This window comes from Phoca vitulina, unplaced genomic scaffold (genome assembly GCF_004348235.1).
Source record: "Phoca vitulina isolate PV1807 unplaced genomic scaffold, GSC_HSeal_1.0 scaffold11, whole genome shotgun sequence".
Classification (NCBI taxonomy): Eukaryota; Metazoa; Chordata; class Mammalia; order Carnivora; family Phocidae; genus Phoca; species Phoca vitulina.
This window is the reverse complement of record NW_022589714.1, coordinates 39521072-39540496: the sequence shown is the minus strand read 5'-3', so window position 1 is coordinate 39540496 and position 19425 is coordinate 39521072. Positions and strand designations below refer to the sequence as shown.

Sequence of the window (19425 nt, the reverse complement as noted above, 5' to 3'; positions counted from 1 at the left end):
AAAGGAAGAATGGTGAATGAGACACCAGATGGGTTCCTTCCCCATTCAGGGCTCAGCAGTGTTAGGGTTTCACTTGTCTGATCCTGAAGAGGAATCTAGCTCTGGAAGCTGAGCCCATATCTTAAGCATAAGCACAGTGTATTCAATAAAACATTTTTTATTCTGTACAATATATATGTGTGTATTTAAATATATATATATGTATATATATGTGTGTGTGTGTGTATATATATGTGTGTGTGTGTATATATATATATATATATACACACACACACACACATATATGCAGAGAAACCTGAACCAACAAATCCCTGAGTCCGGGGAACCCAGGACATTAACAAAGGGAAAGGAGGGAGTCCATGCCCTAAAAGAGTAGGAAATATGGCAACATCTTTCCCTTTCCTCCAGGTTCCCTGCAACAGAGGGAGGACTTACATGGGAGCAGGAAGGGGGGGGAAAGGGTGGCAGGATGAGGAGCTGTGGGTCAGGTCCCCAGTCACTTGTCTGGGAAAGTAAAACACTGTTTGATCCAGCATTAAAACCAACAAATCACTGCAGAGGAGGGGACAAGACTGACTGACATGCAGCTGACCTTCGGTATGCCAAACCTGAGCTTGGCAGCCCCACGCCTGGGCCAGCACGACAAATAGCACCTGTGGGGCCTATGAGCAGAGAAATGGGAAATGGCCCTTGAGTGAAGAGGGGAAAGGAGACAAAGCTGAGGAACAGACCTCATGTCTCAGCACAAGGTGGGAGCTCTGTCCCTGTGCCATTTCTTCAGATCCTGGGCCACCAGATGGCCAGGAGCAAATGTCTTTTGTCCACAGTCAAGTAGAGATGGGCAACTTACATGGCCTTGAGAAGAGGTATAGACAAAGGAGTGCTTTCGAGGACCACCCCCAGTTGTTGTGACAATTCCTGAAGTGCAGGGACCACACCGGCGAATCATGCCCAGTCTCGACAGTGGGGCCAGGGTGGCGGTGGTCAGCTCCCTCCAGCAGACAGGCCATGGGGTTGCCAGGGCTGATGAGCCAACCAGGTGGGCACACAGCTGCTGAGCACTGCCCTGAATTCTCCTGTCTTCTCCCTCAGGACTGCCCCTCCCTGGCCACACCGAGCTTGGCACCTCTCCAGAAAGGTGGCAGGGAGCATGGGGCAGAGAGCACCGGTCTCTCCCTTGCCTATTAACACACAGAGCCGCCAACAGTGGGCAGCATGGCCAGAAGTCACCTCATGTATTGTAGGGACAGCAATGGAGCTGTGCCTGCCTGGAGGAGTTCAGAAGCCCATGTTGGCCTGGGCCTCTCCTGCTGCAATGGCTTGTACATCGGTGACATGGCCGATGCCCTTGGTGACACCCTCCCGGAACAGCAGCTTGGCGCCCACCTTCAGGTACTCTGGGTGTTTCAGGAAGCGGAAACGTACCACCGCCTTCTCCCCTGTCCGCAGCTTGTCCTGCAGCAGATACGCCGTCACTCGTCCTGGACAGTGCCTCCCGGCCCATTCTCTACCAGCCGTGGCTCTCCACCCTCAGGGGCCTATCAGGCTTCTAACCACCCAGAGTGGGGCTCTGTCCCCTTTGTGGGATCAGGGAGTTCTCTGTGAGTCTGGGGCCAGGCCTCCTTCCTTTCTGGAGGCAGAAGAATTCTAACTTTTCCCTGGAAAAACGGCATGGCTGGGCCCCTCTCACCTTGGCATGGATCTTTTCCACCACTGCTGTCTGACGTACGTTGCCCACGTGTACTGTCACCTGGAAGCCTCGCCGGAACGTGGTGGCATGGAACAGTAGGACTATCTCTGCCTCGAACACTGAGCAGATGGTGGGATTCATCTCGGGGCTCACCATCACCATGCCCTGCGGAGGCACAGCCCCAGACCAAGGGCAGACCTTGCATTAGTCTCTCCCTCCCCCACCACCGTCACACCCCCTCCAGCTCCCGAACCTCTTCCTCTAGGACTTCGAACACAAAGACCTCAGAAGACAGTATTCAAACTCTCCACTTAGAACTCTTCCTCATCCCTGCCATGTCCTCTAATCCTTCTAATGCTTAGTATTTCTAGGCTCCTGGACGACAATGATCCATATTTAAGTATTCTCAGTATTCCAAGCCTTTTTCAGTCTATGTAACCAGCTTCTTGGGTTAGAGACTGTTTCCTTTGAGTTCCTCTGAAGCATCTTAGGAGCTTCTCATTCAAGCAGTCAGTCTCCCAGGCACCTCTCTTTGGGTTCCCTCTCCAACCCATCCTCCCACCTTACCTTGCGAAGAAGTGCACGGTCAAAGTCCCCGAGGGCCAACGTAGCAGCCTGACCAGCTCGCAGCACACGACAGGCAGAGCGGTTGCGCTGGATGCTGCACACTCTCAGCTCCAGGAAGCAGCCATCGTCCGTGGGGCCCACCACCAGCTGGTCCCCCTCACGGCAAATCCCACTGCGGCCCAGAGGGCAGGTGGCACGGTGTCAGTTTAGCACCCCCTCCCCTACAACCTGCTTCTCTGCGAGGGTCACCCAGAATGTTCTTTCCCTTCTAAGCTGACTCCCTCGGTTGGGGGGGGGGCAGGGGAGGAGGCCCCAGTTCAAGCTTCAGACTCTAACGGCTAATACCTAGAAAGGCCAGTAGTGACGGTGAGAGGTACCTGCAGCTTTGACACTAAACACACCCTCTGCTTTGAAAAAAGTCTTAAGGGATCTCTCATTTCCCTACGTGGAAATGATGTCAGGTGAATACAACTGGGGCTCAAGACCCACACTTCTCCCTCAGGAGCCTGGAGATTTCTAGTTAGCGGCAATACTATTTCTTCCCTCCTGAGTCAACAGACTAGCCTTCTCCAGCTCTTCTCATGGTGAAAGCCCAATCCAGAAACAAGCATGTCGCTTAGATGGGTCTGTACAACTCCAAGGTCTCCTTAAGGCCATGATGGAGTGTATGGGTATGTGAGGGCTGAAGGGGGTGGGGAGCAAGCAAAGCAACTCACCTGGAAAGTGTCCCTCCAACAACTGTCCCCACCTCCGGTACTGTGTAGATTTCGTCCACCTGAGGCCAAAGGAAACGCTATCAACAGCCAGCCAAGTAGGGCTGGCAAGTCCAAAATCTCGAAACAGGCTCAGGGCTCGGTCAGAATTAGTCCCTCCCAGTTCTCCAACTCACTGCCCGTTCAGGTGGCAAATTACCTGGAATTCCGTCAGCTGCTGCATGAGTTCCTCCTGCTCTTTGCTGTTGGTGAGTGGTGGCAAGATATTCAGAAAGACTTTAAGCAGGTCCAGACTCTCTCCAGACACGCTGGACAGCGTGAAGATAGGAGTGACGCTGTAGAGGGAGGCATGGAATGGACAGATGAGGAAGCTTCTAATAGGAAGCAGAGGCTAGAGCTCCCTGCATGCAATGGGGAGCTTCTAGGGCGGGGGTGGGGGGGGTGGGCAGGGGCACCTCTCTCCTATCTGCTGACCTTGTCAGGAGCTCTGAGTCCTTTCTCTGTGAGCCAGCCAAGGAATGTGGCTCACAAGGCTCATCCCGGAGCCCAAGGGAGACAGCGAATGCCTGGCATAGCACTTTGTCTCCTGCGTCCCAGGCACCAGCAAGCCTCCAGGCTGGCTAGCAGACTCCCTCCCACAATCCCAACCGGAAAAAACACAGAACTGAGCCAGAACTGGTCTTGTCCTGGGGTGGGACGCCACGCGGCAGCCTCCCCCGTGATCAGGGCTCTGGAGTGAGGAAGGCTTACTTGGGTGACTGGGCGAACTGCTGAGCCGCAGTGACAGCGTCATCCTCAGAGGTGACCAGCATGGGGACTTTGTGGCAGCCAGGCTGCTTGAGGACCCGCTCTAGTTGGCGTACTGTCCTCTCCACTGTGGTCTTGGCACACAGGTCCACCTTGCTGACCACGATGAAGAAGGGCACTTTCAGGGCCAAGGCCAGCCCCAGATGCTCCCTTGTGGTGCCAGCTGCCTCAGAGAAGGAAGGCGGGCAGCAGGAGAGGGGTGAGAATGTGGGAGGGCGCAGGGGGGACAGGAGAGTTTGTCTGACTCCCGGATTCGAGGAGATTCAGGGTAGGAGGGTCAGCACCCCCCACCAGCCCCGTCCCTGCCCCCCTGCCCCGTACCAATCCCAGTGTTAGCACTGACGAGCAGCAGGGCGCAGTCGGGGCAGTAGGAGGTGAGGCCGAAGATGGTAGTGTGCAGGTACTTGTGGTGGCCTGCCAGGTCGATGAACGTGATCATCTTGGAGCTGCTTTCACAGATCTCTTCTGCCGTCCGTGAGTCACTGTAATTCACCACCTGGCCCAGAGCCCAGGGCTCTCAGTGCCCCCTGTCAGCCTCCCCAACCCTTTAAGAGTCGCCAGGACCTAAACCAGTCACTGGGTGACCCTGCCTCCTACCCCTGAGCCCCATATCTGATTTAACTCAGCTGATTCCCCATTTGTTTTCTAAGGAGACAGAGCTTGTTCCCTGCCCTCAGGGTCTTCTACACTACTCCAAAAAGTCTGCCCTTGGGCTCTGTCCTCGGGCTCCGTCCTTCACCACTACCATCCCATCCTCAGAGTCTGGCCCCACTGGGTCCCGCTGATTGCATGCACCTCTCCCTTGCTGTTAAAGCCCAGGATCTCGAAGCTGATGCTGGAGGTTCGGCCAGACTGAATCTCATGCAGGTGGCGGAAAAGGTTGAGCCGAGCCCGGCCCCGCCCATTGTCCAGCTCTCCCTGGGTCAGGACTCCAAGCAGAGTCGACTTCCCTGAGTCCACATTGCCCAGGACGGCCACACGGAGGTCTAGGAACTGTGGATGAATTGCGAGAGGTAAGGGCTCCAATCCCTTACGTCTCTCCACGGATGGGTGGGTTAAGGGCAGTGACACTCCCTGGGGACCAAATAATGACCTGGACGCCCCCAGGTTCCCAGGCCAGTGACCCTCCTGGGGAGCAAGGGTGTGAGAGGTAAGGGAAGGGTGTATGCTCACCTGTTGGTTGTCAGGGACCTTTCGTACCAGCACTTCGGTAATCTTCCGGGGCATGTCGCTGTCATAATCCACTTCCCGCTCCCGGAGAACAGTGATATCTGCCCCGACCCTGTCAGAGCAAGGCCACGGCTGCCACATCTCACCTGTACTCTCCTGTCCCCCACCTTCCAACCTGGCTCTGGACCAAATGGCCTTTCAACACCTCCCAACACGCGACTTCGCTTCCTACCGCCCTCCAGCCTATCCCACATCCTTTTAAACAAACAAATCTTAAATCAAGGAGCAAAAAAGCCTCGGTCCAATATGGAGGAACCCAGAACACTAGCCCTCCCCACTTCAGCCCTTTGTCAAGAGCAGGTAGCAGAAGGAAAGTCCCGCGTTGGCCCCTCAGGCCCAAGGTGACTGGGTATTCACAGGTCTGCTCCAGTTAGGTAAAGAGAATAGGGATTGGGAAGCATACTTCTCTGCCATCCGGTGCAGGGTCTTGAGGGATGCCCGCATCTCCTCCTCAGCCAGCCCCACCAGCAGCCCATTGTCCTCTACCCCAATCTGGTAGACAGCCTCACCGCGGCCCTCCTGGAGCCGCCACTTCATCTGTGTCACCAGGTGCTCAAAGCGGTACTGGGATGGATTCACCAGCTTCAGCTTAGGACAGGTGAGGTGTCATAAGAAAATCAAGTCAGAGATGCTCCTCCTAAACCCACATGCTCCCACCTGTCCTGCTGTAAGGACTAGGACCTTTCCTTCCCACTTAAAGCCCCTCATCCCTGGTCTCCTCAAACAGTGAGTCCCCCTCCAACAGAATGAGGTATAGAGCCTTTACCCTGAATCATATCCCTAAATTGCTATACATCATGGGGTTGGAAGGATCTCAGAAAAAATCACCCCATACCAGCAAGGACAACCTGCCCCTCCCCAGCCTAAGACTCACTTTATATTCGATGTTTCCATCTTCAGCCTGAAAAGAAACAGAAAGCAGTTTTGACACACGGTCCTGACCAACTTCTACTTCCCTCTGATTCCTGCTGGGGCCCAGGCAGCTAACTTGAGAGAGCAGGAACCTCAGTGGCACCTGCTTAGACACAAACCCTCTACTCACTCCCAATGGACCTCTCTGAAGGCCTCTAAGAATACAGTGAGTCACCCATGTGAGCCAGAAACAAAAACCTAGTCCCTCCTTTCTTTGATTACTGGTGGTATACTCTTCCTAGATGCAAGATCACCCCTTCCTTCTCCCTGGGGCCTCAAACTGTTGTCCCCAGAAGTCCAGATTTCCTGTGTTCAGGTTGCTGAGGTCATTCTCTGCCACTGGTCTGGGAGACACCATTTCCTTCCAGCCCACCCCCTCAGCTGATGTCACCAAGCGTAAGAGGCTGCAAGAGGTTCTGGACCAGGGCCAAAGGGTGAGCTCAGCGCTGGTCACTATAAGCCTGATGAGAGACTAGCCCAGGTAAAATGAGGGGCAGGGCTCCAAAGTTGGGGCTGAGATGAAGAGAAGAAACTCAAGAAATGCAATAAAGGGGACAGACTCCACAAACCAGATTCACATGCCTCAGATGAGATGAAATCCTGAATCCACCCCCACAACCTCCTCTACATCTTCCCTCTATCAGGTGACCCACCACAGAAGCAACCTGTTGCCTGAGCCTTCCCCTCTAGGGTGCAACAGGATAAGAGATTTGCTTCTTGTGCCTGTCCTGCATTTTGGCACTCCTCCTCCCTGGCCATTTTTCTTTTTTCCTTCCTGTCATCATTCCATCTCTTCAAGGCCCTCTGACTTCCAGGCTCTAACAGGTCTTCACCCACAATCTCTACCTCATGGAGTAAAAGGAGATCTTTTCCCATTAACAAAGACCTTCCTTTTTATCATTTTGCTAAAGGTGAAGAATTAGGATGGGTGGCTTCAGAAAAGTGGTACAAGGATGACGGTCTAGGCCAATGGTTCTCAAAGTGTGATCCCAGGACCAGTAGCATTAGCACTGCCTGGGAACTTGTAAGAAATGCGGAGTATCAGGCCCACCTCTGACCTACTGAATCAGAAACTCCAGGGGTGAGGCAGCAATCCGGGTGATTCTGATACATGCTAAAGTTTGATAACCACTGGCTTAGGCTCTTCCCCCTCGGTCCTCTTTTCCTAAGAGGGACAAAACAGCAGTTATTCTCTGCCTTAGGGATAGATGGGGCAGGAAGCCATCCCCACTTCCTCATAGGACAAAGGGCAAGAGGACTTAAGCCTGACTGTTGTCTGTTTTTATGTGTGTGTATATGTGTACTCAGGGACAGAGGCGGAACATATTGCTCTTTTCCCCAGTACTCCCCTCCTCCCCTGTGGAACAAGTTTAGAAAACTCTGCTGCCTTCTCATCCCAGGATGCAGTCTCCCTTCTGTTGCAGGAGAAGGATGAAGCCAGGGCATTCTACTTTGCTTTCTCCAAGGGGATGAAAGTGGGATACCCTTTCGCCACTCCTCCTCCTGAGGTTACTGGATCAGAATCCTCCTTCAGAAATCCTCCCTCCCCAATCTTCCTCCCTGGGGTCCTGACACCAGAAGGAAAGTCCTCCCAGGGGTCCTGGGACCGGAAGGAAGGGTTCTCCTCTCCCCACAGTGTTCTGACACCGGAAGGGGGTATCAATTCCCTCTGCTCCGCCTCCCTGGAGTCCCGGGACCGGAAAGAGTCCCGGTTTCCTCTCCTCACCCGCCACTTCTCATGGGGCTCACCTCGGGGGGCAAGTACGGAGGGTTGTTGGCTTTGCCCCCTCTGTTCCTTCCGTTCTTCTTTTTCCCCTTTGGGCCCCCGCAGCCGCTGCTGCCGCCGGCCCCCCTAGCCTTAAGGGTTCCGCCCACGGCCGGGCCCCCTCCGGGCCGGCAGCAGCCGCCGAACAGCTCCGATACCCGCGAGTCCATCCGCCGCTGCCACCAGCCCCCCGCCCGGCCCCTCCCCCCCACCGCCACCGCCGCCGCCGCCGCCGCCGCCGCCCCTACTGCCACCGCCGCGTCGGGCCAGCCAGAGGAGAGCGGGGTGGGGCCCTCCGCAGGCCACGCCCCCGCCCTTCTCTGGACCGGGGTCGCGTCAGAAACAGCCGCGGGGCACCACGGGAGATAGAGTCCTCAAGCCTGGGACCTCCCCTAAATGAGCTGCCGATGCCCTACAATTCACAGGAGGCATTGCAGCTCAAGGGGCCGCAGCGTGGCTTCGGGGCGTAGGCAAGGAGTGCGCCTTTGCGCGCAAAGGCCTAGGGGAGCTGTAGTCTGATTCCCAATCTCCTTGCTCTGAGCGGGTCTTTTCCTAGGGCCTCCTTGGGGGAGAAGTTTAGGGACCCGCGGCCTGGGGGTGGGGCAGTCACCCGAGGCGGAGAGCTTACATCAGAATCAACCTTTGTGGGCGCTCCTTGGTTTGGCCCCTTAGCGAGATCCCAGACAACAGGTTTTGGACCTGGAGAGCTGCAAAATTCAGGGCGACTGGTCCCTCCAGCCGGCTGGCTCCGCCCCTGCCTCAGTTTCTTCCCCGACAGCTGGCGTGCCGTCGGGGTGAGTCAGGGCGAATGCCAGGGCGGAGGCAGATGGTGGTTAGCCTAATTACGGCTGTTATTGTTGCGATGATTATGCCACCTTTACCCAGTAGTCACTACTTTATTACCAGGCTGGTACCCTCCGGGGGCTGGTTTTAGCAACCCGAGACACCGCGGTGCCACCGACACGAGGCCCGAACCTATAAACCAGCCTTGCAGCCCGAGGGCTACAAGGATGCCCTTAGCGAGTATTACCCCTCCCCTTTGTTTTGAAGCCGAACCAATCCCGGCACAGCGAGTTTAGTTTTAAAATAGCCAGGCCCGTAGGAGGCGCCTGGCCCCTACTTAGGGCGGGGCTGGGGCTCGGGTTACGTCAGCCACTGCTAGGGCTGTGGCTGGGAGAAGTGGCCGGCAATAGAAACTTGGCCAAGGGCCCAGGGGATTACTGACTTTTGACTTTCTCGCCAAGCCATCTCTCTTGCTCTTTAGGGCTCTTGCAGTCGGCAAAGAATAAACACTCAGCGACAGAAAACCAGCGCACAAGACACTGGAAAGGCAGAGTGGAGAAGCAATTAGTGTTGCAGGGCTGGGAGTCAGGACGCCAGGGTTCAATTCCTAGCCCCATGGCTGTCTCATGATTCACCACTCACCCTATGTCCACTTCCCCTCTTTCACAAACATCGAGATGCTCTCACACAGCCAGGAAATAAAACGACCCTTCCCTCCAGGTCTCAGTTTTCCTTGGAAAACTAGAAGCTGCAACAGTGACTTACCTCTGGTGATCCTTTCAGGGGTTCAGACCTCGTGGAGTCCATGGCTTCCCCTCAAGACTACAAGGAGGGAGGTGGGTTACTTATCATTCAGTTGCTCTCCACAAGGCATAACTCCCCAAAGCCGTGGAAGCAGAAGGACCAAAATCTGCAAAAGGGCCCAGCAGATGCAGCCAATTTTGCCATCTTCAGTGGTTGAAAGCACGCATGACTTCTCTCTTTTCCACCCTATTCAGCGAAAGGAAGGTAATGCTGCAGAGGTCAACTCCAGCCAGGGGCACGACCCTGCCAGGAAAACTGCTACTTAGAGGCTGAGACTGAGGAACTCAGTAAGAGATCTCAAGAAGGATGGAAGTTGGAAGGGAGAGCCAAGACTATTCCCCCAACATTCTCACCACCACCAACTCTGTGTTCCCTTGATAACCGGGGCCTGCTGCACTTGCCTGATAACACTCATCCTCTCATCTCCTTGTGTCTTTCAATGACCCAACATACAAAATTTCACTTCGTCCATCCCAATCCTCTTGTCTCCTAAGTGGAGAATTTCTTCTAAGAAATGGGAGGGGATAACCTATTCTGATATCCCATTCTTGAACAACCTAGCTTACCATGGACAGGAGTGAAGGCTGGCAGAGGAGTAGACTAAACAGGGATGACTGTCTAGGAGGAGATCAGGGTCCTGGGAAATGGAAGGTAGTAGATGTGTTTGGTTTCCTGGAGGGGTTGCTTATGAGGTGTTTGGCTATGGGATTACACACACACACACACACACACACACAATTTTTCCTGGTATATAATTAGTCATTTATTCTTTGTGTAGAGTACCTTTACATAAGTTTTAAATTCAGGGACACGTGGGTGGCTCAGTTGGTTAAGCATCTGCCTTTGGCTCGGGTCATGATCTCAGGGTCCTGGGATCGAGTCCAGAGTTGGGCTTCTTGCTCAGCGGGGAGCCTGCTTCTCCCTCTGCCTGCCAATCCCCCTGCCTGCCACACCACCTGCTTGTTCTCTCTCTCTCCCTCTCTCTCTGACAAATAAATAATGAAATAAAAAAATAAAAAAAATTTAAAAATAAATTTGAAGTAGCAATCTTTCCATTTATACTTTCTTGGTTTTGTGTCATGCCTAGGGTAACCCCACTGCTAGATTATGAATTATTCCCCAATATTTTCTTCAAGGAGTTTGGAGGTTTATTTTTATGTTTAGATCTTTAATCCATTTTGTTATTTTTTTAAAATTTATTTATTTGAGAGAGAGAGCACGAAAGGGGGGAGGGTCAGAGGGAGAAGCAGACTCCCTGCCGAGCAGGGAGCCCAGTGTGGGACTCGATCTTGGGACTCCAGGATCATGACCTGAGCCGAAGGCAGTCGCTTAATGAACTGAGCCACCCAGGTGCCCCAATCCATTTTATTTTTTAAAAGATTTTATTTATTTATTTGAGAGATAGGGCGAGATAGAGTGAGCACAAGTGGAGGGGAGGCACAAAGGAAGAGGGAGAAGCAGGCTCCCTGCTGAGCAGAGAGCCTGACTCGGGGCTTGATCCCAGGATCCTGGGATCAGACCTGAGCCAAAGGCAAACACTTAACCGACTGAACCACCCAGGCACCCCTTCAATCCATTTTTTAAAAAGATTTATTTGGGGCGCTGAGTGGCTCAGTTGTTAAGCGTCTACCTTCAGCTCAGGTCCTGATCCCAGGGTCCTGGGCTCCCTGCTCAGCAGGAAGCCTGCTTCTCCCTCTCCCACTCCCCCTGCTTGTGGTCCCTTTCTTGCAGTCTCTCTCTGTCAAATAAATAAATAAAATCTTTTAAAAAAAGATTTGTGTATTCACTTTAGAGAGAGAGAGAGCGAGAGAGCGTGAGCAAGAGTGGGGGGAGGGGCAGAGGGAGAGAGAGAATCCTGAAGCAGACTCCTTGCTGAGCCTGGGGCCAGACACAGGGCTCCATCCCAGGACCCTGAGATCATGACCTGAGCCAAAACCGAGAAGCAGCCACTTAACCGACTGCGCCACCCAAGTGCCCCTAGATCTTTAATTCATTTGGAATTTATCTTTATGTAAGATGTGTGGTAGGAACTAATTTGATGTTTTTTATTTTAAATGCATAAGGAGCTGTCTCAAGTTACTTGCTTTGAAAGTCACCCTCATCATATACTGAGATCTACATATATATGGATCTGTTTCTGGACTCTCTCCTATTTTATTATTTGTTTGCTTATTCCTGAACCAACACCACAGTATTTTAATCATTGTACTTTTACAGTATGTTTGGTCTCTGCTCCCTACCTCCTGAGACACACCCCTCTTGGCCTCCATGACCTGACACTTGTCTATTCTTCTTTATACCTCTCTAGGTACTCCTCAGTACCTAGGTTCTTCTTTCTATATTCATCCTCTAAACATTAGTGTCTTTAGGATCCTAGCTCATCCTCATTCTATGTGCCCTCCCTGGGTGATCTTATACACTCCTACACAGATGACTCTCAAACACATTTCTATTCCTAATGGTGTTCCTAAATATCTCTTCACTGTCCAGTGGAACAGCAAAGTCAACCTGTCAAAAACTGAACTCATCTTTTTTCCATACCCACACACCAATAAACCTGGTCTTCCTGTAGTGTTCCCTCCTTCATTGAATGGCACAACTGGCCATATAGTTGCTAAACTTAAAAAATCTGCTTGTCTTCTTGGTAGTCTTTATCCCTTTTCCTCTTCCTGGGATCAACCACCAAGTCATGCTCATTGGACCTTCTAAATATCTCTAGGGTTCACCAATTTCTTTCCACCCCACCGTGACTACCAGAGTTCAGGTGTCTTTCACCAATACACTTGGAAAACTGCAGCTCTAATTGGTATCCCTGCCTCCTCTGTCATCCTCCCTGTAATGTAATCTCTACACTGCAGCAGGTGTAGAGATTAAATTTATAAATTTAATCATGTCACTCCCCTACTGATAGCTTTCAAAGCTTCCCCATCCCCCTACAGGCATCAAGTTCAAACTTTTTAACAGGACTTGTAAAGCTTTACCATGATCTGGATCCTGTTTGTATGCCACAGCCTTAACTCTTTATAATTTGAACTCTTTTCTTTCCTTTTTAAAATTTTTTAAATTTATTTAGAGAGAGAGAGAGCGTGAGTGGGTGAGGGGCAGAGGGAGAGGGAGAGAGAGAATCTCAAGCAGACTCTGGCACTGAGCGCAGAGCCCCTTGCAGAGTTAATGTCCTGACCCTGAGATCATGACCTGAGCCCAAATCAAGAGTCCCTCACTCAACCTACTGAGCCACCCAGGCGCCCTTGAACTCTTTTCATTCCTTGAATGGAGGATTCTCTTGTCTCTCAAGGTCTCCAGGATACCTAAGCCCTCCTCTTTACTTTTACTCATCCTATAGGTCACAGTTTCCTGGGCACATTTCCTCTGGGACCACCCCTCTAGCTTAGGTGGCCGGTTCCTCTATCCACAGCCCGTGCACACCCCACGGTATATAATTCATCACATGGTATCGTATTTCTAGGCAGCAAACCCCTTAGGACAGCAACCGCCTTCTGCTTGTTTGCCAGAGGCTCCAGCACCTAGGACAGGGCCTGGCACGAAGTAGGTGCACAGTGAAGAGTGAACGCAGGAGAGAATGGGTGCGTGAGGGCGAGTGTCCTCTGGAAGGCAGACCTCAGTGGCTGAGAGAGCGTGGGTTCCCTGTGGGGGAAGGGCTCGGCGGAACCCGTGCAGGAGTGTTCGGAGAGAGCACCGGGCTCAAATCCCAACCCCGCCCAGATTCCACCACTGCGGCGGCGCCGCGCCCCGACTCGTCCCAGTCGAGCCGGAAGTGGAGGCAAGGGCTTCCCATGATACCCCGCGAGGCGCCTATTCAAACCGCACGGAGAAGCGGGAGGAGGTCGTGATGGCGGCTCCGGAGCCGGAAGTGGTGTGCCGGCCTGCAGTACCTGGTAAGGCCTGGGCTTCGGAGCTCAGGGAGCCTTGGGGACCTGTTTCTTCCCTACCGCCGCTATCCAGTCTTTTAGTCCATGACCCTTTCTCTGGCCAGTCTTCCTTGCCCCCATTTGCCGGCGTCCCTCCTGGCTCCCGCTCGGCTCCAGGGACTCCATCGCCCCCTCGGCTCCAGGGACTCCATCGCCCCCTCGGTCCTGGATCCCATTGGTTCGTCCCCACTCTGTCTTCCTCTCCGCGGCGTTCTGGATCCCGCTTGATTACATTTAGTGTAAACGAATTTCCCCGGGTTAGGGCCTCCACTTTCTGAGCGGAGCCCTAGTCACGGCGTCCGAAATTCTCCCTCCCCCATTCCCATTCCCCATCCAGCAGTCACTGAAATCATCTTAGGCGACTGGGGTCTGGAATCTCCCCGCCACCACCCTCAAGGAGTTTGCGGAGGGAATGTGTCGGGCTGTCCCCTCCCCAGTACAAGGGAATGAGAAGACTGACTGGCTTTTAAATTTTTTGTCTCTCTTTTGTCCCTCTGCGCACCTACTAGATTTGGAATGGTATGAGAAGTCAGAGGAAACCCACGCCCCCCAGATAGAACTACTTGAGACTACCTCTACTCAAGAACCTCCCAACCTTTCGGAGCCCTTTCGCCCCAGAGACTGCATGGTGCCAGTGGTGTTTCCCGGGCCTGTGAGCCAGGAAGGCTGCTGTCGGTTTACTTGTGAACTTCTAAAGCATATCATGTACCAGCGCCAACAACTGCCTCTGCCCTATGAACAGCTTAAGCACTTCTATCGAAAACCTCCTACCCAGGTAGGCACAGGCTTTGGGAGAAAGCTGGTGAGGAGACTGTGACTGTACATGGTAGGCAGGTGAAAAGGGGTTCTGAGGAATCTTCAGGCCCTGTCAGCCTCAACAGCTGTAAGGAATGTGTTTCAGCCGCATGGCTTTAGTTTCTCCCCACCCTAGTCTTTGATAGTCTAATCCTCCAGCATTTTCTCATTTTCTTTTTCTGAAACTGCTATTGTGTTGCATTTGGACTTGATGAACTGACCTTTTAATTTTAATGTCTTTTCTCCCCAGATGTTCATCCCTTTGTCTTTGTGTTTTTTTTTTTAAGATTTTATTTATTTGATAGAGCACAAGCAGGGGGAGCGGCAGGCAGAGGGAGAAGCAGGCCTCCCACTGAGCAGGGAGCCCCCTGCAGGGCTTGATCCCAGGACCCTGGAATCATGACCTGAGCCCAAGGGAGACGCTTAACTGACTGAGCCACCCAGGCACCCCCCATCTTTATTTTTATGTTTTACTTACTGGGGGACTTCCTTGACTTTATATTCTAACACTTTTATAATTTTCTTTGGCAATCATAATTTTTTTTTTTTTTTAAGATTTTTTATTTATGGGGTGCCTGGGTGGCTCAGTTATTAAGTGTCTGTCTGCCTTCAACTTGGGTCGTGATCCCAGGGTCCTAGGATCAGCCCTGCATCGGGCTCCCTGCTCAGTGGGGGTCTGCTCCTCCCTTTTCCACTCCCCCTGCTTGTGTTCCTGCTCTCCCTCTCTCTCTTTGTCAAATAAATAAATAAAATCTTCAAAAAAAAAAGATTATTTATTTATTTGAGACAGAGAGAGAATGAGTCGGGGTGGGGGAGGGGCAGAGGGAGAAGCAGAGCCCCGCTGAGCAGGGAGCCTGACATGGGGCTCAGTCCCAGAACCCTGGGATCCTGACCTGAGCCAAAGGCGGACACTTAACTAACTGAGCCACCCAGGCGCCCCTGTGATCATAGTCTTAAGAGCTCTTTCTAATTTTTTCCATGTTTCTTTTTTATACCATCCTGTTGTTTCATGTCTATATGATCTTCTCTTACTTGAGGATATTCATTATTGTATTTTTTAACTTTTACTCTGTTCTTTTCAGTTTTTCAGTTTCCTATTTGTTTTGGTCTCTGACTGTCATGTTAGAGGCTTTTATTCTGTGTCTGATGAATAGTTAAGAATAAATTAATGAAAGCTCTGTGTACGTGGCTGGGCCTTGTGAGCTGTAGACTTCACTCTGAGGATATTGGGTAGGAACCTAGTGGTCTCTTTGGAGGACTCCTGAAACATCAGTATGGGAAGTCTTCTCTCTGGAGAAGACTGGGTGGAGGAAATTGGGAGATGATCTAAGGGTCCTCACATGGGTTTTCACTCAGTTCCTCTCTGTTCATTCTTCTGTGGTACCTAAATTGTCAATTCCTGAGCCCTTCTGAGGTTCTGCAGTGTGAATCAGTTTGCTTTTCATGGGGGGTTCCCTCTTTTAGCACTTGGTATTCAGCTCCCTTGAATTCTTCCATCTGCCTTCTCTTTTCCAGAAATTGTGGTTACCTTTGTCTGCTTCCCAGTTCTCTTTGCCCTTGGGAGTTCCCTTTCTTTCTCCCCTCCTTCCCTTCCTTTTTATCTCATTTAGTAGTATTTTAGATGGGACCACAAATAAGCATGTGTTTAATTTTCCACATTTAACTGAAGACCAACTCCAGAATCACCTTTATTAATCCAGATTATCCTCATTTCCTGTTGTCACTCATGGCACAGCAAAGTTTGCCACCTGCCATGCCACCAAATCTCCTTGACTATTTTAGTTGCTTATTTCTGGATGCCCTCCTGCTTCAGAGTACTGTCTTTGCTGTTCTGAGCATGGGAAAGGTATGGTTTTGTACAAAGAATGCATTTTCCTTTTTAAATATATTGCCCTCTGATAAAAGCCCAGTGTCATGGCCATGGAAACCCAGTCCCAGAAGTATACTGCATCCCCACAGGGTTCTTCAAAGGGCATTAGCCTCCCCCATCTCGTCCTTCCCTTTCACCGGTCTTTGTCCTCACAGGCCGAGGATGCGATGAAGAAGAAAGCTCGGGCCACCGCTGAGGTGAGCAGCAGGAAATGCCAACAAGCCCTGGCAGAACTGGAGAGTGTCCTCAGCCACCTAGAGGGTTTCTTTGCCCGGACATTAGTACCCCGCGTGCTTATCCTCCTTGGTGGCAGTGCCTTAAGTCCCAAGGAGTTCTACGAGCTTGACTTGTCCTGCTTGGCCCCCAGCAGCATGGACCAGAGCCTGAGCACAGCAGCTTGTTTGCGCCGTCTCTTCCGAGCCATTTTCATGGCTGATGCCTTCAGTGAGCTCCAGGCTCCTCCGCTCATGGGCACCATTGTTATGGCACAGGGGCACCGGGACTGTGGAGAAGATTGGTTTCGACCCAAGCTCAACTACCGAGTGCCCACCCGTGGCCACAAACTGACTGTGACCCTGTCCTGTGGCAGACCCTCTATCCCAGCCACGGCCTGGGAGGATTACATTTGGTTCCAGGCACCAGTGACACTTAAAGGCTTCCATGAGTGAATGGGGGTGCTTCTTCATCGTGAACACAATGGCTTAAATGATCTTTGCCCCTGTGGCATCAAGTCACCCATCTCTTGCTTGGAGCTAGAGTTGCTTCCTGGTGAGAGGAATGTTCTGTCCTTTCAGCTGCCTGCCTCCCTTCCTTAGACTTCCTGGTGGGCTGGTTTTGTGGCTGTGGCTGTCATAATTATCACTGAACACATCTCTTTGAATCAAAGGTTGGTTTTCCCAGAAGGTGCTGGGTCAGGCATTTCTGTTCGGGTTGGAAAGCAAATGTGGGCCCATAGACAGACACTCTTATGGAAGTGGCCCTATTACGCTTTTTGCTGTGGCCTTTCAGAATTTTTACTAGGGACATAATGAAGTTGAATATAAAAAAAATGAATGGATTTGCATTAAATTATCCTGTAACTCTTGGCTTAAAGATTTCCAGGGTTAAGATTGGAGTATTTTGTCTTTCTCCTTGGCCTCTTATGCTTCAGGGCTTCTAGGATTTTTTTTTTTTTTTTTTTTTTTTTACTGATGGTTCTTTCTCTTCATCAGCCCTAGGCCCATCTGGGAAGTGAAGGGACTTGGCTAAGGTTCTGTATAACACTTTGATGTCAGAGTTGGGACTAGAGTCCTCATCAGCTACCTGCTAGCCTGACCTCCTTTCCTTGCCACATAGGGGTTTTTGTGATCATTACGGTATGTGTGCCAAAGGTCACACAGGGGAAAAGGGGCTGAGAGATTGGGCTGAGAAAGGAAAACTGAGAGGGCCTTTGCAAAGCTGCAAACCCGTGGGAACAGCTCCCGAGGCCAGCTGTCCCTTCGGGGGTTCTGCCTAGCCTGTCTGCATTGCCGTCGTCTGGTGGCCGCGGGCAGTCCCTGTTGGCCACACTGTCCTTAGGCACACCCCACTCTCCCACCTGCGGCACTTCCCCTCAGCTGCGCCTCTGACTTGGCCATCCTGATCTTTGCTCTCCTCTGGCTTGTTGCCATCCTGACTGCTAAGCATTGATGCTCTTTGTCCCTGAGAACACCTGCTTGTTTCTTGGAAGCAAGTTGAAGACAGAGTCCTTACCCTGTTGATGTTGGAGATAGGCAGGTTTGTGTGTGTGTGTGTGTGTGTGTGTGTGTGTGTGTGTGTGTAAATGGGGACAGTATAAATATATACTATTCTTTATGTTTTACGAAGAATGTTTTATGTTAAGAAAACATAAAACATGGTTTAAATTTTACACTGTGTTTTAAGCACTTTACATACATGATCTCATGTAACAACCTTCCACAGTATGTGTTGTTCCCATCTTACAGATGAGGGTTGGGAAATAGAATAACTTGCCTATGTGGTGAAACCTGGATTCTAACCCAGTCCACCCGGCTCCAGAGGCTGAGTACTGTACATTGTGCTGTATGGCCTGTGTGGTTTTACTCTGAAATAAGCAGGCTCACTCTGCCAAAGGTGGTAGCATTGGAAATCTGCAGGACTCCCTTCCCTGGCTTCAGACCATGGTTCCTGACAAGGAAGCTGCCGGTAATAAGTGGTCAGTACATCTGGAATCAGTGAGGACAAAAGGTTTGGGTGATTTTTGGTGCTGTGACCACTTGAAGCATATTCCACCAGTTAGAATTTCAGCTGGTTTTTGGTTTGAGGATACTGCGTTACAAAAGAGGACCTGGGCCATATCCTACTTGGGAATGGACAGGGTGAGGGCTCTACGGGGAGGAAGAGTTTTGGACAAGGGAGTTAACAGATTGTTTTGAGATGGAAAACACCTTAGGCCAAGTCAGCTACCTCAAATTGTAAAAGCCTTCATAAGCAATTGTAAAAGCCTTCATAATCAAAACAAAGTAATTATCTGGGTAATTTAGACACTTATTTCTCTTTTGGCTTGGCATGGGGGACCACGTCATTCTGATTGCATGAGTCCTCTCCAAAGGAATCCAGAAATGAAAAGGTCAGTCAATATTAACAACAGGCTGTTGGGCTCCCTGCTCAGTGGGGAGTCTGCTTCTCCCTCTCCCTCTCCCCCCCGCTCATGCCCTCTCTCTGTTTCTCTCTCTCTCTCCCTCTCTCAAATAAATAAATAAAATCTTAAAAAATTCAACACATCCCATCTCTTTCCTTGACAACAGGCTTGCTGAGGCATCTGTTCACCTGTTTGACCTTGGCTGGGGACTCTGGAGTTGGATGTGATGTAGTCTCTAACCCAGGGAGTGAAAAGCCCCAGCTGCAGTAGGATTCTGGCCTTTTCTATTTTGCTACCATTTGGGCCTAAAAGCAACAGTTGTAGGGCCGAGGTGGCTAAATGTAGGTGGCAGGTGATGTCATCCTTTTTGTACTTCTCTTCACACCCTGCTCCCCCAAGGTGTGGGCCTTGCCCCGGTGCCTAGGTCTCCATTTGTCACTTGGGTGGAACAGTCCTATGGAAGGAGTGAAGAGAGACATCTCATGAAGACTGAGGAGAATGGAACGATGGACCCCCCCACACACACTCTGTAGGACCTGGCTTGGGGTGGGGGTTAATTGTCTTAGATTCCTAGACTGTTAGAGCCAAGATCTCAAATTCTTTTCGTCACACAATTCTGAGGCCAAGAAGGGACACAACTGGAGTGAAATAATACAGCTAACGTTACTGTTGTGTTATTTTTCTTCCCAAGCCCTCATTGCATATACGGTGAGGACTCAATTATTCAACTGTTGGAAAGGCTCAGAAAAGGCAAAAATATCCATGGAACTGGGGACCTTCAATCCCACACGGTAGGCTACCTATGTTAGGGGAAACCACGCCGTTACCGTGACAGCAGAACACGTGCGGTCCCCAACGCGAGAAGGACCGAGGACAGGAGCCAGTGTATGCCCAGACTTGGGGAAGGAAGGGCTGTGTCGGGAGCAGGGCGGGCCTGAGG

The 19425-nt window shown here is 51.4% G+C and overlaps 2 protein-coding genes across 3 annotated transcripts; one reads left to right on the top strand and one right to left on the bottom strand.

Annotated features, from left to right (window-relative positions):
* Nucleotides 1-223: 223 nt before the first annotated feature.
* On the bottom strand, nucleotides 224-7858 carry GTPBP2 (GTP binding protein 2). 2 transcript variants are annotated; one of them, XM_032409753.1, is made up of 12 exons: nucleotides 7669-7858; nucleotides 5882-5908; nucleotides 5411-5595; nucleotides 4951-5059; nucleotides 4573-4770; nucleotides 4099-4273; nucleotides 3721-3940; nucleotides 3170-3305; nucleotides 2974-3032; nucleotides 2258-2429; nucleotides 1691-1855; nucleotides 224-1455 (listed from the first exon to the last, which is right to left on the bottom strand). In XM_032409753.1, exons 1-12 carry the CDS (start codon nucleotides 7852-7854, stop codon nucleotides 1279-1281), a joined length of 1809 nt encoding a protein of 602 aa, XP_032265644.1. In that variant the 5' UTR covers nucleotides 7855-7858; the 3' UTR covers nucleotides 224-1278. The 2 variants fall into 2 exon arrangements, with proteins under 2 accessions (XP_032265644.1, XP_032265646.1); XM_032409755.1 differs by lacking the exon at nucleotides 4573-4770.
* Nucleotides 7859-13101: 5243 nt separating this feature from the next.
* On the top strand, nucleotides 13102-16952 carry MAD2L1BP (MAD2L1 binding protein). Its single transcript, XM_032409751.1, has 3 exons — nucleotides 13102-13167; nucleotides 13710-13975; nucleotides 16021-16952. Exons 1-3 carry the CDS (start codon nucleotides 13122-13124, stop codon nucleotides 16531-16533), a joined length of 825 nt encoding a protein of 274 aa, XP_032265642.1. The 5' UTR covers nucleotides 13102-13121; the 3' UTR covers nucleotides 16534-16952.
* The last annotated feature ends 2473 nt before the right edge of the window (nucleotides 16953-19425 follow it).

What these genes read in the sequence shown, in the direction of transcription:
- GTPBP2 (XM_032409753.1), bottom strand. Translation starts at nt 7,854, where the DNA reads ATGGACTCGCGGGTATCGGAGCTGTTCGGCGGCTGCTGCCGGCCCGGA. An exon ending in CTCCGTACTTGCCCCCCGAG is followed by an intron (nt 5,909 to 7,668) that starts GTGAGCCCCATG and finishes GTTTCTTTTCAG; the next exon opens with GCTGAAGATGGAAACATCGA. An exon ending in GTTGGAGGGACACTTTCCAG is followed by an intron (nt 2,430 to 2,973) that starts GTGAGTTGCTTT and finishes TCTGGGCCGCAG; the next exon opens with TGGGATTTGCCGTGAGGGGG.
- MAD2L1BP (XM_032409751.1), top strand. Translation starts at nt 13,122, where the DNA reads ATGGCGGCTCCGGAGCCGGAAGTGGTGTGCCGGCCTGCAGTACCTG. An exon ending in GTGCCGGCCTGCAGTACCTG is followed by an intron (nt 13,168 to 13,709) that starts GTAAGGCCTGGG and finishes CGCACCTACTAG; the next exon opens with ATTTGGAATGGTATGAGAAG. An exon ending in ATCGAAAACCTCCTACCCAG is followed by an intron (nt 13,976 to 16,020) that starts GTAGGCACAGGC and finishes TTGTCCTCACAG; the next exon opens with GCCGAGGATGCGATGAAGAA.